Source organism: Lemur catta, chromosome 9, assembly GCF_020740605.2.
Source record: "Lemur catta isolate mLemCat1 chromosome 9, mLemCat1.pri, whole genome shotgun sequence".
Classification (NCBI taxonomy): Eukaryota; Metazoa; Chordata; class Mammalia; order Primates; family Lemuridae; genus Lemur; species Lemur catta.
The window spans coordinates 88,194,090-88,207,848 of NC_059136.1; the positions used below are offsets into that span (position 1 = coordinate 88,194,090).

The 13,759-nt window shown below is 36.0% G+C and overlaps 1 protein-coding gene and 1 non-coding gene across 4 annotated transcripts in view; one reads left to right on the top strand and one right to left on the bottom strand.

The window, feature by feature from the left end:
* YTHDF3 (YTH N6-methyladenosine RNA binding protein 3) overlaps positions 1-13,492 on the bottom strand; it is a 39,750-nt gene extending 26,258 nt beyond the window's left edge. The window contains exons 1-3 of one of the 3 annotated variants that reach the window (XM_045561835.1): positions 13,138-13,492; positions 12,655-12,679; positions 6,459-6,544 (exon numbers count right to left, since the gene is read on the bottom strand). In XM_045561835.1, coding sequence (XP_045417791.1) covers positions 6,459-6,544; positions 12,655-12,679; positions 13,138-13,161 — 135 coding nt within the window. In that variant the 5' untranslated portion in view covers positions 13,162-13,492. Of the gene's footprint in view, positions 1-6,458; positions 6,545-8,909; positions 9,056-12,654; positions 12,827-13,137 lie in introns of those variants that run through there. The other 2 variants (XM_045561834.1, XM_045561833.1) reach the window with 2 other exon arrangements.
* LOC123645352 lies at positions 186-250 on the top strand. Its single transcript, XR_006737533.1, has one exon. It is a non-coding gene; the product is annotated as a U7 small nuclear RNA (small nuclear RNA).
* Positions 13,493-13,759: the final 267 nt, after the last annotated feature.

Consider the following 13,759-nt stretch of genomic DNA (forward strand, 5'->3'; position numbering starts at 1 on the left):
ACTTTCTCCTGTTTATCCAATAATCTAACCATATTTCCCAATTCTTTCAGTAAAGATTTTCAAGGAGACTATTTTCCTTAGTTCTATTAAAGTAGTTTAAGCAGATTCCTTTCTAAAGTTAAGGCTTTGGTTTCAGTTCGAGTAAAAACAGACTTGCAGGAGAAGTTGAAAAGTAAGGTATGATCAACTGTTGTAGCTCTTTTAGAATGTGTCTAGCAGGTTTTCCGTTCTTCACTGGAAACTAACCCCCTAGCACACACACACAAAAAAATAATGATCAACTAATTTTCAATTAGTACAGTTTCAAATGTAATTTTAAGTATTAAGTGTAAATTAATGTACGTTTTGCTAATGTAAGATAAATGTTCAATTGTTAACTAAGTGGAATATCAATTAGAAGAATGCATCTTGGGCAGTGAAGAAGAATAAAATTTCTACTCACTGATGATGGAAAACAATAATTCAAAACTTGCTTTTACCTTTTCATCTCAAACAAAGCTGGTTATAATAAGTGTAATCAACTCAACAATTTATGTCCAGTGTCTTTAAACTAGTGAGTCTATTAAAAATTTGAAAATTGTTCAGTAACAATGAAATTTTAACTATGTTCTTTAAAGATATGCTACCTTTACTGGGAGGCCAAGGCGGGAGGATCGCTTGAGATCAAAAGTTCCAGACCAGCCTGAGCAAGAGCCAGAATCCATCTCTTAGTACTAAAAATAGAAAAATTTGCTGGGCATGGTGGCAGATTCCCAGCTACTCAGGAGGCTGAAGCAGGAGGATCGCTTGAGCCCAGGAGTTTGAGGTTGCAAAGAGCTATGATAACACCACTGCACTCTAGCCTAGGTAACAAGAGTGACACTTTGTCTCAATAAATAAATAAATAAATAAATCCACAGACCCTTTATCCACAGCTAAAACAGATACATAATCTGGAGAGGCCATCTAATATACGGCTAAAGGGAAGTCATGAGGTTTCTAGGTATTAATAATCCCAGTCCAGAAGGGTGCAAGTTATTTACACTGTAAATTGTTTTCTCATCTACTAAAAGGAATAAAGATACAGTGCCTAGGCCACAGGCATTCAACAAACGGCAGTCATATTTATTAATATAACTGAACTTGCTTCTTTAAAATGTAAATTAATCACCATACATGGTATAATTTCAAACCTAGTCCAGATTTTAGAGTATAGTCTGTGCACAGTGGCTCACGCCTGTAATCCTAGCACTCTGGGAGGCCAAGGTGGAAAGATGAGCCCAGGAGTTTGAGGTTGCACTGAGCTATGATGATGCCACTGCATCCTACCCAGGGTGACAGAAAGAGACTCTCTCTCCAAAAAAAAAAAATAACATAAAGTCACAGTGTGACACAGTAGTCTCAAAGGATATGGGCTCAATTCTTTACCACTTTCTTTGTTAGTGATCTTATCAGATCATTTCATGTCTCTGTGTTCCGTTGTTGATAAAATGGGGCTAATATCTGCTGCTCTACTCAATTGTGAGGGTTTTTTTAAAACGACTTTGTTAATTGCAAAGTGTTGTTATATCAAAGTAAAGCATTATGAATCATGTCTTTTACCTTAAGATTAAAAGTGCTTCCTTAGAATTTCAAAATCATTTATAATCATTATTCTTTAGCCTTGTGATGTAGGTCAATTATTTTTCTATTAATTCAGAGAAAATTTGAACAAGAAGAAAAATTTCATGGTTACTGTTCTGACCTGAGGACATTTTAATACAACTCAATTATAACTGAGTCTTTCAATTATAACTTAACATCCATTTTTACTTCATAATTATCCAAACATCCAAGAAAGAGAAGTGGGCAATGTCTTAAAAGCTCAGTAAAAGTTGTTAAAGTATTATTCACCAATAATAGTACTTGCATACAGAGAAAAATGAAAACTTTTTTCCATTAAGAATTTGAGGTACTTTCAATTCTTGAACTTACTTCTGAATTAACAAGAAATGATGTCCAGTATTCCTGCAGTGCTTACATTATGGTGGGTATTTTCTTCTATTAGTGTACTTTACAAAAATATAATTTATGTATATCTAATCATAACAATGCCATAAGAAAAATGTCATATATGCAGTAATATTCAATTTGAATCTTTCACCAACCATAATTTTGCATTCTCCATCAGCTAACCCAAACTGCTGATTCATTTAATAAATCCTTAACGAATGGTTACTATGTGCCAGATACTATGCTGGTCAGAAGACACAAAAAGATGAACATGATCTCCAACCTAGAGCACTTCACAGATACAGTGAGGAAGACATACATACCCTACAATGTAGTAAGTACTAGAAATGAAAAAGAATGCAAAACAAAACAAGTACAAAGGAGTGAGCAAATAACTGGGACATCAGAGAAGACTTAATGAAGGAAGTGACACAATGTGTGTGTGTATCCATTTGTGCATAAAACATAAATACAAAGATTGAGATCATGAAAGAAATATTCAGAAAATATTCATTTTTTCAGAGAATAATGGTAAGTCCTATTTCCCTAAGTTGGAGAAAGTTGACAAAAGATGGGGTAGAGAAGGAACTGGAGACATTTTAAGAGTACTCATATAATAAATGCATCCACTGTTATGAAGCTGTGGTACTTCTTTATCATGACAGTGACAATATCAGACTTAGATTTTAAGAAGACTGCTGAACGGTAATACCAAATTACCAGTTAGAAAATCATTCCAAACCCTAGGGTGCTACATCAAAAAAAAAAGAAAGAAAAAGAAAGAAAAGAAAATGATTCCAACAGGCAGAGATAATGAAAACCTTAACTAAAGGCAGTGATGGCTGGGGCAGAAAATAACAAAATTCAAAATATTATTTTTATTCTTTTTTTTTTTTTTTTGAGACAGAGTCTCACTCTTGTTGCCCAGGCTAGAGTGCCGTGCCATCAGCCTAGCTCACAGCAACCTCAAACTCCTGGGCTCAAGCGATCCTCCTGCCTCAGCCTCCCAAGTAGCTGGGACTATAGGCATGCGCCACCATGCCCAGCTAATTTTTCTATATATATTTTTAGCTGTCCATATAATTTCTTTCTATTTTTAGTAGAGACGGGGTCTTGCTCTTGATCAGGCTGGTCTCGAACTCCTGAGCTCACAATCCACCTGCCTCGGCCTCCCAGAGTGCTAGGATTATAGGTGTGAACCACCGCGCCTGGCCTATTTTTATTCTTAATGCTTCATACTACTTCTCTGATAAACATAGGTAGGAATTTAGTTCCCCATACATGGCAAGCAGACAAACTCAAACTTCAGTTTCCAATTTACTCTTCAAACTCATATGCACAAATTACCTGGCATCTTTAACAGTGCCTACTGAAATCGGAATCATCCAATCAACTTAATCACCAAATTATTCTGAAGAACTATAGAGAACTAATTTTAAGACCTGAAGGACTGACATTCACTTTCAAAATTACTATAAAAATTATTCCTAAAGAAATTGAACACTATAAAATAGAATATGCAGCCACAGAAGTAGAAAAGCCAATGGCTTGTTTTAAATTATCTCTGGGTTTGATCTGAATTAAATCTAAGTATATAAAACAATTTAAATTAGCCAAAACCATTAAACACCTTTCTCATCAAGACTCATTTTTGTTATTTATAATTTTAAAATCAAATAAAGGGATTTAATTTTAAAAACATGATGTGTATTTAGTTGAAAATTTTTTAATTAAACAATTACTTCACTGAAATCAGTATACAAGGACCTTACTAAATACTTACATAACTTTAAATGTGCCAATAATTTGAGATCTATCACCAATAAATCCAGTTTTCACTAACTTGCTATAATACTACTCTTTAAAACATTAACTTTTTAAAAATTTTGTATTTTCACTAATTAGGAGTAACTTAAGTTCTCATAACTTAAAGATTCCAGATAATTTTCAATTTTTCTCTATAGTAAACCCAGTTTTCAATATTCTACAGTATTAGTGCTCTTTAAAATGTAAATCTGTGCATTAAAATTATTTTTAATACTTTGGAAAGGTGACTGGGGAAAAACCTACTCAGTACTGGCAAGAAGAAGTAGAATAGGCATTACTGGAATAAAACTTTAAAATTTCAAATAGGACATAAATATGTTAAAATATCATCAAGTTACTATAATTTAATTAGTAAAAATTTTAAAAGCTTTTCATTTCAATATCACTTTTTCTTTTTTTTTTTTTGAGACAGTCTCACTTTGCCACCCGGGCTAGAGTGCCATGGCATCAGCCTCGCTCACAACAACCTCAAACTCCTGGACTCAAGAGATCCTCCTGCCTCAGCTTCCCCAGTAGCTGGGACTACAGGTGTACACCATGATGCCTGGCTAATTTTTCTATTTTTAGTAGAGCCGGGGTCTTGCTCTTGCTAAGGCTGATCTCAAACTCCTCGCCTCAAGCAATACTCCTGCCTCCTCCTGCCTTGGCCTCCCAGAGTGTTAGGATTACAGGCGTGAGCCACTGCGCCTGGCCTGAATATCACACTAAAACAAATCTTTTATAAACGTTTTTGTCCCAACATAAGGAATAATGATGCAATAGAAAAAAAACTCATTTTGGGTTCACCATAATGGTTTCCCAACACTCCCTAAAATTTTTTTACAAGTAAAACTTACACATAATTCCAATACACAGCACAGACAAGAAGCACAGCACAGCTCTGGTTGCCACACTGATGGGATCCCCTGGTCTCCCTTCCTACAGTACCTCTGTGCAATGTAAAAGCTCTTGTGACAAAAACCTTTCTCAGTTCTTTGAGACAAATAAAGAACTGTAAAGTATCTGTTACTAAGTAAAACAAGTAAGAAGATTCTTTCAGGTAGCAATTCTGAAACTGTCTTTTATAGTCCACTAAAATTCCTTAACAAAGAGTTTAAACAAGTCAGGAGCTTCATAATATATCTTCATCTTAAGAAATTCATTTTAAATTATAATTTATAAACTATGAAATCAAGCAGCAAAAAACCCCAAACTTATCTGATCGTGGAGATTTTTTTGAAAGAACATATACTATGCCTCATAATCTTAGAATTCCTCAAAAAAACCTGGAATACACTGCCATAAGGGTTAACTGAGATTACTATGTGGGCGGGCCAGAATATAATAAAAGTATATTTCTTTTAAAACTTACATTATACTTCACAAATGATCTACTTTCACAACTTTAGGTGGAAAAGTAAATTTGTTGAGATCATGAAGTTAGATTATATAAATTTTTTCAATTCTTTTAAGAGTAGCCAAACTTTCACAGACTCTACGACTAGTTTTTATTTTTCCTCATTTATTTATTCCTCTCCATGTAACTCAGCAGATACGAGGGGATGGTTAAGGAGAAATGACCAAGAGGTAGATCAGGCTGAAGACAAACCGTCACTCTCCAGTCATGAAAATAATCCTACATTCCACAAATACGGAACCACTTTTTGCTCAAATTTTCTCTAATAACTGTACTTTTAAGTTCTGTAGTAATACTTGGTTCCGTAATCTGTAATAGTTTTAAAACTCTATGTTAAAATTTCAGAGTACATTTTTCACATTTCCCCATACATGGAAGCAGACAAGCTCAAATTTCAGTTCTCCAATTTATTCTTCAAACTAATAAACACAAATTATATAATATCTTTAACAGTGCCAATTAAAACCTGCATTTTTAATTTTAATAATTTAGAATCAACTTACTCATCAAATTATTCTGAAAAACTACAAAGAACTATTTTTAAGACTTAAAGGTCTTAAAGCATGTTTTGATTTTTTTAAGCAAAAACACACAAAAAGGTTCCATTCCAGGATGTTCTCTCTAAAGAAACTGGTTCATACTGATAATTATGTTTTAAATTTGTTTCCAGCATAGACCTATTTTTAATGACAGAAATGGATCCAGAAATGGTATATAGATACCAAATACCATTGTTTTTCAATGTTTAAATCTAAATTATTCCTGTACACAAATCTTCAAAAGCTACCACTTAATTTGATAAAATTCTCCACATCTACTAAAAATACTTTACGAAGTCTATTCCTTAATACTATGAAGTTATTAAAACTTTCAGCAACTACCAATGAAATTTAAATTGAAATGCCTTATAAAAAAGAAAATACTACATTTAACCAAAAATGGCAGGCAATTTCAGACAACTAATCTCCAATTCCACATATACAAATTTCTAGCTAATTAAGCCTTCTAATAGGCCTAAGCTATGAAAATACAGCAGTGACATTAAAAGATTAAATTCTTTCACATTCAAATATTCTAACCATAATATATACAAATAATGTCCATCTTCAAATCTTTAGAGAACTCTCCTGTGCCATAAACCTGCAATTGCTATTCACCACTATGCAGGCACATTAGATGAATGAATTCATGTCATGGTTAGTCTCATTCAACTAAATATCTATTTGATTAATTTCCTAGAATCTGAAACTGTCAGGAGACTTACCTGATTTGTCTGGCTACTTAAGTATGGCTCAAAATCATCATCATTTACAGCATCTTTTTGATGAATCGAACCGTTTTGTACTGAAACTAAAAAAATACTTGTATTAGAAGTGTTACAATTATATTTATGAAACTCACAACATAAACTATTGTTTTTAATATTTTAGAAGTATTGTCATTACCTTTAGGAAACTCACAGCACAACCTAACATTTTTAATATTTTTAAAGCCAACTCAGAAAAAGTAATCCTGAGTTCTTTGTTCTTTTCATGTAGGAACCCTCTTAAGGATAAACTTTATTTTGGATACAAGTATTTATGTGCCACAAAAAACTTAGAAATCTTATTATATACAAGCTCAAGATTACAGAAATACAAGCCATATGTATACTTCCTCTTACCAAAAACTTTAAGTAAATATCCAATGTCAGCACTGTAGTGAGTAAACAGTTATACAAAAATGTTGTAAAGAGTTTCCTAATGCTATATATGAATCTAAAATAACTACTTCAAGTAGTGCTGTCAATAATAAAAAGATTTCTGAATGTTCTCTCTGTTTTAATCTCTGTATGATTTGGTCTAATATGAAACAACTATTTTGGAGCTAAAGTTACAGTAAACTTCTTAAATGTCTCCAGTAAAGTGACTAAATTCACCTAAAACAGTATCACAATGAATTACAGAAAACCTAAATTAAAAGGGCCTTAATTCTAACCCCCCAAAAATGAAGACTTTCACATGAAAGTACAAATAAAACCACTGAAGATAACCATTATTCTTGCAACACATGAGAAACGAGTCAGAAAATAATTTAGAATATCACATTTGTTCAGAGGTCATTTCCATAAATGCTCTGTAAAGCTGTTATTCTTTGGATGTTGTCTCAGAGTGCTTTTAAGCACAGACTCCATAAGTAAGAAGGTCCTGGGATTGGAATCCCAAGTCCACCACTGAGGAGATGGGTGACTGCTAGTTAGTGACTTTACCTAGCTACTGCTCTGTTCAAGGTTATTAACAGTACACACCTCATCTGACTATTCAATGGCAATGTTCAATAATCTTGGATATTATTATATTAAATATTACAAGATCAAACAGAACTAAAAACGACCTTGGAACCGTTTAAACAAAGAAGCATTACTAGGCTAAAATTTGATGTGGTGGCACCATGTAAATACACTAGTCTATACTATTGAAACACATGTGAGACTAAAAAAGTGGAAAAGATGTCAATTAACCTCTTGAGAACAAAAAGAACTCAGTATCTGAACTTTTACTGCTAAAAAATACAGTGTCACAGACTATTATAAATTAAGGTTGAGGGTGATGGATTTAAGTTGTGCACTCCTTTATATATTTTTATTATTCTTCATTTTCCCATGAGTTTATATCCCTAATATGTAACATTATGAGTTAACAGTGGCTTGGGAGCAAAGACATATGTGAAATTCCTTAGTCTTTTGCCATCTGTTGAGTAGCAAAGATGACTCAAAGTGATGATGCTACTCTGTGAAGCCCTCAAAGTAGACCTCTTATGATACTGCATTGCCCTTAGAGGTGATAAGAGCAACCTGAAGGTCAACTTGATCCTGGGCTCCACTTAAGTGATTTAACTGCTTTTAACAACGACTGCATCAGAACTAGCGTTGAGCTAAATGTGCTCCACAGAATTTAAATACATCGTAGCCACTAGAAACAAAAATGAAAAGGAGGGTGCCTTAATTTACTTAAAAGGCTGGGCTAATCATTACAGTCGAAGAAATTCTGACATACCTGTTCTCCTTTACTACTGGCTTTACTGCTCATTTATCAAAGACAGTTATGAATGGTCTATCACTCCTTGAAAACAAAAAATGCTTTACTACTGGAGTATTACACTAATACATATTAGTCACTGTTTGGAACAGGTAACCATTTCAAAATTACAACTATCTCTTGTATCCCTTAGGTTCTCAGAAATCTAGTCCATACTAATATAGTCAAAAAGTGCCTACTTAAAATTTATCTGAACATATATTTTACTTCTATTTTTATTTCTTTTATAGTATTCTTTCTCTTCTAAGAGGCAAGCCTAAGAACAACTCAATATTCTTATACACTATGTAAATACAGTCTACAGTCATTGTTAAATGATGCATAAATGTCTATAAAGTCCTAAAGTATTATACAAGGCGTACGTCAATCTAAGGAAAAGATGTTTAATTAAAAGTACTTCACATATACTGACAAGCAATTTGCATTACATTAAACTCCAAATAAGATACTAACTAGCCCTTGAGTTTCATATATATACCTTTAAGAAATTCAACTGTCTTAAAGACATTAGTTTTTGAACATTACTTAATGACCATCTAATATCTTGGAGTCTGAAAGCCATTAAATAGTAATGAAATCCAAGCTAGTTCCATAGTCTGTAAAAGTTCTTCAGGGGGAAAAAAGAACAGATGACTTACATGATTCTTCGCCTGTTTCCTCTGCTCTATGAAGCAGAGTCAAATCAAGATAGAACATGGGCCTTAGGAGCCAGGTGATTCTTTGCTCTGGTCCTGACTACATCAAGTTAGGAAAGTCAACAGATCTGTGCATCATGTTTCCCCACCTACAAAAACAGCGACAATACCATATACCCTCTATCTCCTTATAGGAATGTTGTAAGGATTAATAATAAAATGAAGCCTAAAATAATGACAGTAAAGTGCTTTGAAATCATTTCTGGGGAGGATGGAGAGAGGATACAACAGAATATTGCCAAAATGCAAGGCATTCTCCACTACCTTTCTAAAATATTAAAACTTAGCAAAATTCAACCTAATTCTTTTAAACTGCAGTTGTATAAAACGATGCACATCTCTCTGTTGGAAGGAGGAGGAGAGGAAGAATAACATAAATTCTTTTCCATAAATTTGCCTATTTATAAACTTAGAGACAGGAGAACGAGGCAGCAAGGCCTTAAGACTACAAGTATGGAATCTGATACTTCCATCTGTAGTGTCTGCAAGTAATGACACAGCACACCTTTATTTCAATAAGCAATAATTCTACTTATTAATAAATAAATTAAATATGAAGTCAGTATTAAATTATGGACCATGGGAGGCCGAGGTGGGAGGACTGCTTGAGGCCAGGAGTTTGAGACCAGCCTGAGCAAGAGCGAGACCCTGTCTCTACTAAAAATAGAAAAATTAGCCAGGCATTGTGGCGTGTCCCTGTAGTCCCAGCTACTCGGGAAGCTGAGGCAGGAGGATCACTTAAGCCCAGAAGTACGAGGTTGCTGTAAGCTATGAAGCTACTGCTCCTAGGGTGACAGAGCAAGACTCTGTCTCAAAAAAAAAAAAAAAAAAATTATGGAGCAATAGGTAAATAATTACCCTTAAATTTCTACTATCCTTTGGTACTACCCTTGCCAAGGATAATAAAGAGTTCTGATACTTAGCATAATGACAATCTATTAATTACAAAAGAATTCAAACTTATAAACATGTAAACCTAGAATTATTTATACTACAAAAACATTTTCCCCTTATCAAAGAGACCTATGTATAATTCCTTCTAGCATCTTGGTGCATTAAGTCATTAAGGATATACAGAAAAACACTTAGGAGAAAATCAAAGACACTAAAGCCAGGTGTTAGGCTACTGCTGTCAACTTAAGATAATTTAGAAAAGAAATTCAGCATCTCTGAAAAGTCAACTGAAAAGGACTATGCTTTCAAAACTTTAATTCACACCAACTTCTCAAGGACATGTATTTTTCATAAGCTTGCTAAGTTCTAAACTCAAGATTACTACTCCTATTCTTAGACAACTGAGACTGTAGTTTAAGAAAAATAACTTTGCTTTCTGCTTCATAAAAGTAAACAGAGCTGTAAAGCTATTTTACTAGCTTGAAAACCAAGTCAGCTACAGCAGAATAGTTTTTCTCAAAAACACATATAACTATTGTTATCAATTAACTGGTGGTGCTACCTTTGCCTTGTAATTCTCCCCAGAGAGACATAAAAATACAAGTCGTGTATATGTGTTTTGAACACTTGTAGCATCTGCCATTTTAAAGCAACATAAATGATTACCAATACTTTTAGGCCAGTAGCACTTTTCCCCTCCTGCCAAGACTCCATGCAATGGAGACTTCCTGCACTTTAAAAACAGATTAAGTGAGGGAGGTGAAAAGAAATCCAGCAAACATAATGGCTGGTAGAATAGTGAACTTTGTAATTACAACAATCCTCATACAATAGGAACTATGGCTAGAGTAGTTATTACTATATTTTATGGAGGACAATTGTGACAAAAAGGTATAATGTGTTCACGCTCACTTGGCAAGTCGGCAGCCAAAGGCAGTACTAAAACTTAGGACTCCCAGGAATCCCAGTCCATCACTCTATCCTTGGATGAAATTATTGTTATTGAACTGAACATGAAGGGGAGTGGATTTCCTGGGAATAAAGAACTATCCAAATAATACATGGTGCATGTGTCTATATATATCTAACAAAAGTGCTTCTGATGGATTAAAAATTTTTAAATAACCAAAAAATATTTATTTACAAATAGTGGATATATATGTAGCATATAGATAATTTATATCTGTAATAGCAAAGATACTATTAGAGTATACCTCAGTGAAATGACCATGTCATAAATCAAACTTATAGCACTGGCTTACAATGCTGTAGATGCTTTATTTTGTTTTATCAAGCAAGTTAAGTACTTCATAGAACTTGGTGTACTTACCTTAAAGCAGGTAACACATAACACTTAGCATTTCAAATAGCCTTGCAAAGTGCCACCTCCCCATAGATCTAGGATAAAATAATTTATGCTAGGCAATAATGACCACAGATTTCACAATCTCCAAGTCTATATACTTCCTAATGGGCAGACTAGCAAAAAAAGAAATTAATGGATCATTCTCTTCAAATTTACAAATTTTTAAAAACTCATTTAACATAAATCAATAATATCCAATTCTGAGGTTTATGCTTACAACACAGAAAATCCTAAAAAAATTGAAATTCTAAAAATTAAAATTTCTAAATATTTATATACTTCAAGAAAATACATTTTTAATCAAAACAAAGCAATAAATTTATTACCTAATATAGTGCTATATATTTGGTATGTACAAAGTCTTACATAAATTGTACAATTCAAAAGAAATTAACTAACCTATGTATGCAAAACCTATTTCTCTTCAAATTAAGCAAATTTACAATAGCAAATAAAAAGCCTACCAAGAATTTAAAGAGCACCAACAAAGACATTGAATTTACATCTAAAAGGCTATTATAGATCTTATTTCCTAATACTTTGTTACTGAAATTTAAAAAACAGGAAGCATAATTCTATTTAGTATAACTTCAAGCACTACTACACGTTATAAATATATAATTCACTATAATGTTATTTAATTGGCACTCTCCCAAGGAAGCAGTTACTGTTCTGTACTTATTAATGTCACATGACTAATGTCATAATGTTTCAATCAGCTGACTGCATTGTTTTATATTAATACAAAACACACTTATTTTTTTAAATGCTTTACTTTCAAAGGTACTTTTACTAAAGAGTAAATCCAATAATACTGGCAGAAACCTCACAAATCATTTCCTTCTCAGCCCCTCATAAGATACCAGATGGGAGTCACATCTTGCAATCAGAACTATATAGCAAGATGACATGCCTATTCAGTTTTTTCCCTCATGTTGTTGCCTCACGGCAAACGGGACTTCAACAGAATCAGTGATTAATAATACAATTTTCATTAATGTGACTTGGAATACTCCGTGAGTTGCATGTTCCAATGTAATCCCGACATGTCAAAACAAAATGTACACTTTTAGAAACATACTTTCCTATATACACATATACAAATGTTTATAGCGTAAGTTACATAACACAGATCAACTGGAAAACTAAAGTATCACTACATGCACAATAATTCCTGCATAACTGAAATACAACTAAGAAAACTGTTTCTTATACCACTTCGGTTTCTATAAAAGTGGCTTCAAAACAAGGAACTACCTAAGTTTTGGACAGCATTTGGCTGCCTTGGCCGTGGTGAATGTTTATCTAATCCTACATTTAAAAAAAAAAAATGGAACAAAAACAAACAAACAAACAAAAAAACCATCCCGCAGTTTAAAAGTAACATGAAGGCAACACTGAGAAATAAGAAAAAATATCCAAACTCACCTTTATTTCCTTGCCCTTTAGGTCTCTGTGCAGCAAGATGAAAGGTGTGGTAAAAAGGAGAAAAAGGAAGAAAGGGAGAAAGTGTGTTAATCAAAGACATTATCGAAGACAAGTTATTTTAAACAATCCGCGTAGGAGTAAAACCCACCATATCCTCCACAGCCACCAATTTCTCAACCACCCCCGGCCTTTAAACCTCCCACCCGCCACTCGAAATCCGTCTCCCAGGTCTCAGCCCCACGTCTGCCGCCCTCAGGATGTGTCCTAAGGCCCCTAAGAGCGGTCCTTCCCCCAACCCACCGCAGCACCGCGCCCGCCCGCCCGCAGGCTCCCCGGCCCGGGCGGCAGGACCGCAGCAACTTGCGCCCGGGGCACCGTTTTTGGGGCCGGCAGCGGCGGCGACGGGGAGGAGCCGAAGCCCCACGCGAGGGTGGAGCTCCGGGGCTCGGGCCTTCGCCGAGCCCGGGGCCTCTGCTCCCTCACCTGATCCACGCTAGTGGCTGACATTCTTCACCGCAACCCGAGAGGAGCCGCCGCCGCCGCCGCCGCCGCCTGGGCCTCTCCCCGTGCACTCACAGCTGCTGGCTGCCGCCCTCGGCCGAGTGATTGTTCTAGCCGCCGCCGCTGCCGCCGCTCGCTGAGAAGCCAAAATGAGGGCCTCGCGCTCGGGAGTCGGCGGAAGGGGCCCGTCTTTTCCGCTTGCACGCTCCTCTGCCCCGTCTCGCTCCCCGCTTCTCAGGTCCACAATGGCGGACAGACTCCCTAGTCTCACTTCCGCTCCGAGCCTCCCTGACCTTCCGCTCTCCACTCTGACGTCCGCGCTCACCTCGCTCTTCCTCCCCCGCCCTCCAGCCGCCGACCTTGGCTCCGCCTCCGCATCGCCACGTCACCGGAGACGGGCCCCGCGCGGCCGGCCTTGGGCGCATGCGCCGCGCGGGGAGCGCGCTTGTGTGGCTGTGAGCGGCAACTTCCAGAGAGCCTTCGGCGGCTTCTTTCGGTCGCCCTGGGAGGCGGCGGGACGCGCGCAGAGTGGCGGCGGAGGCAAGGCTGGCCGGAGCTGGATGCCGTCGCACTCAGAGCAGCAAGAAGGCTGGAGCGGCACGCA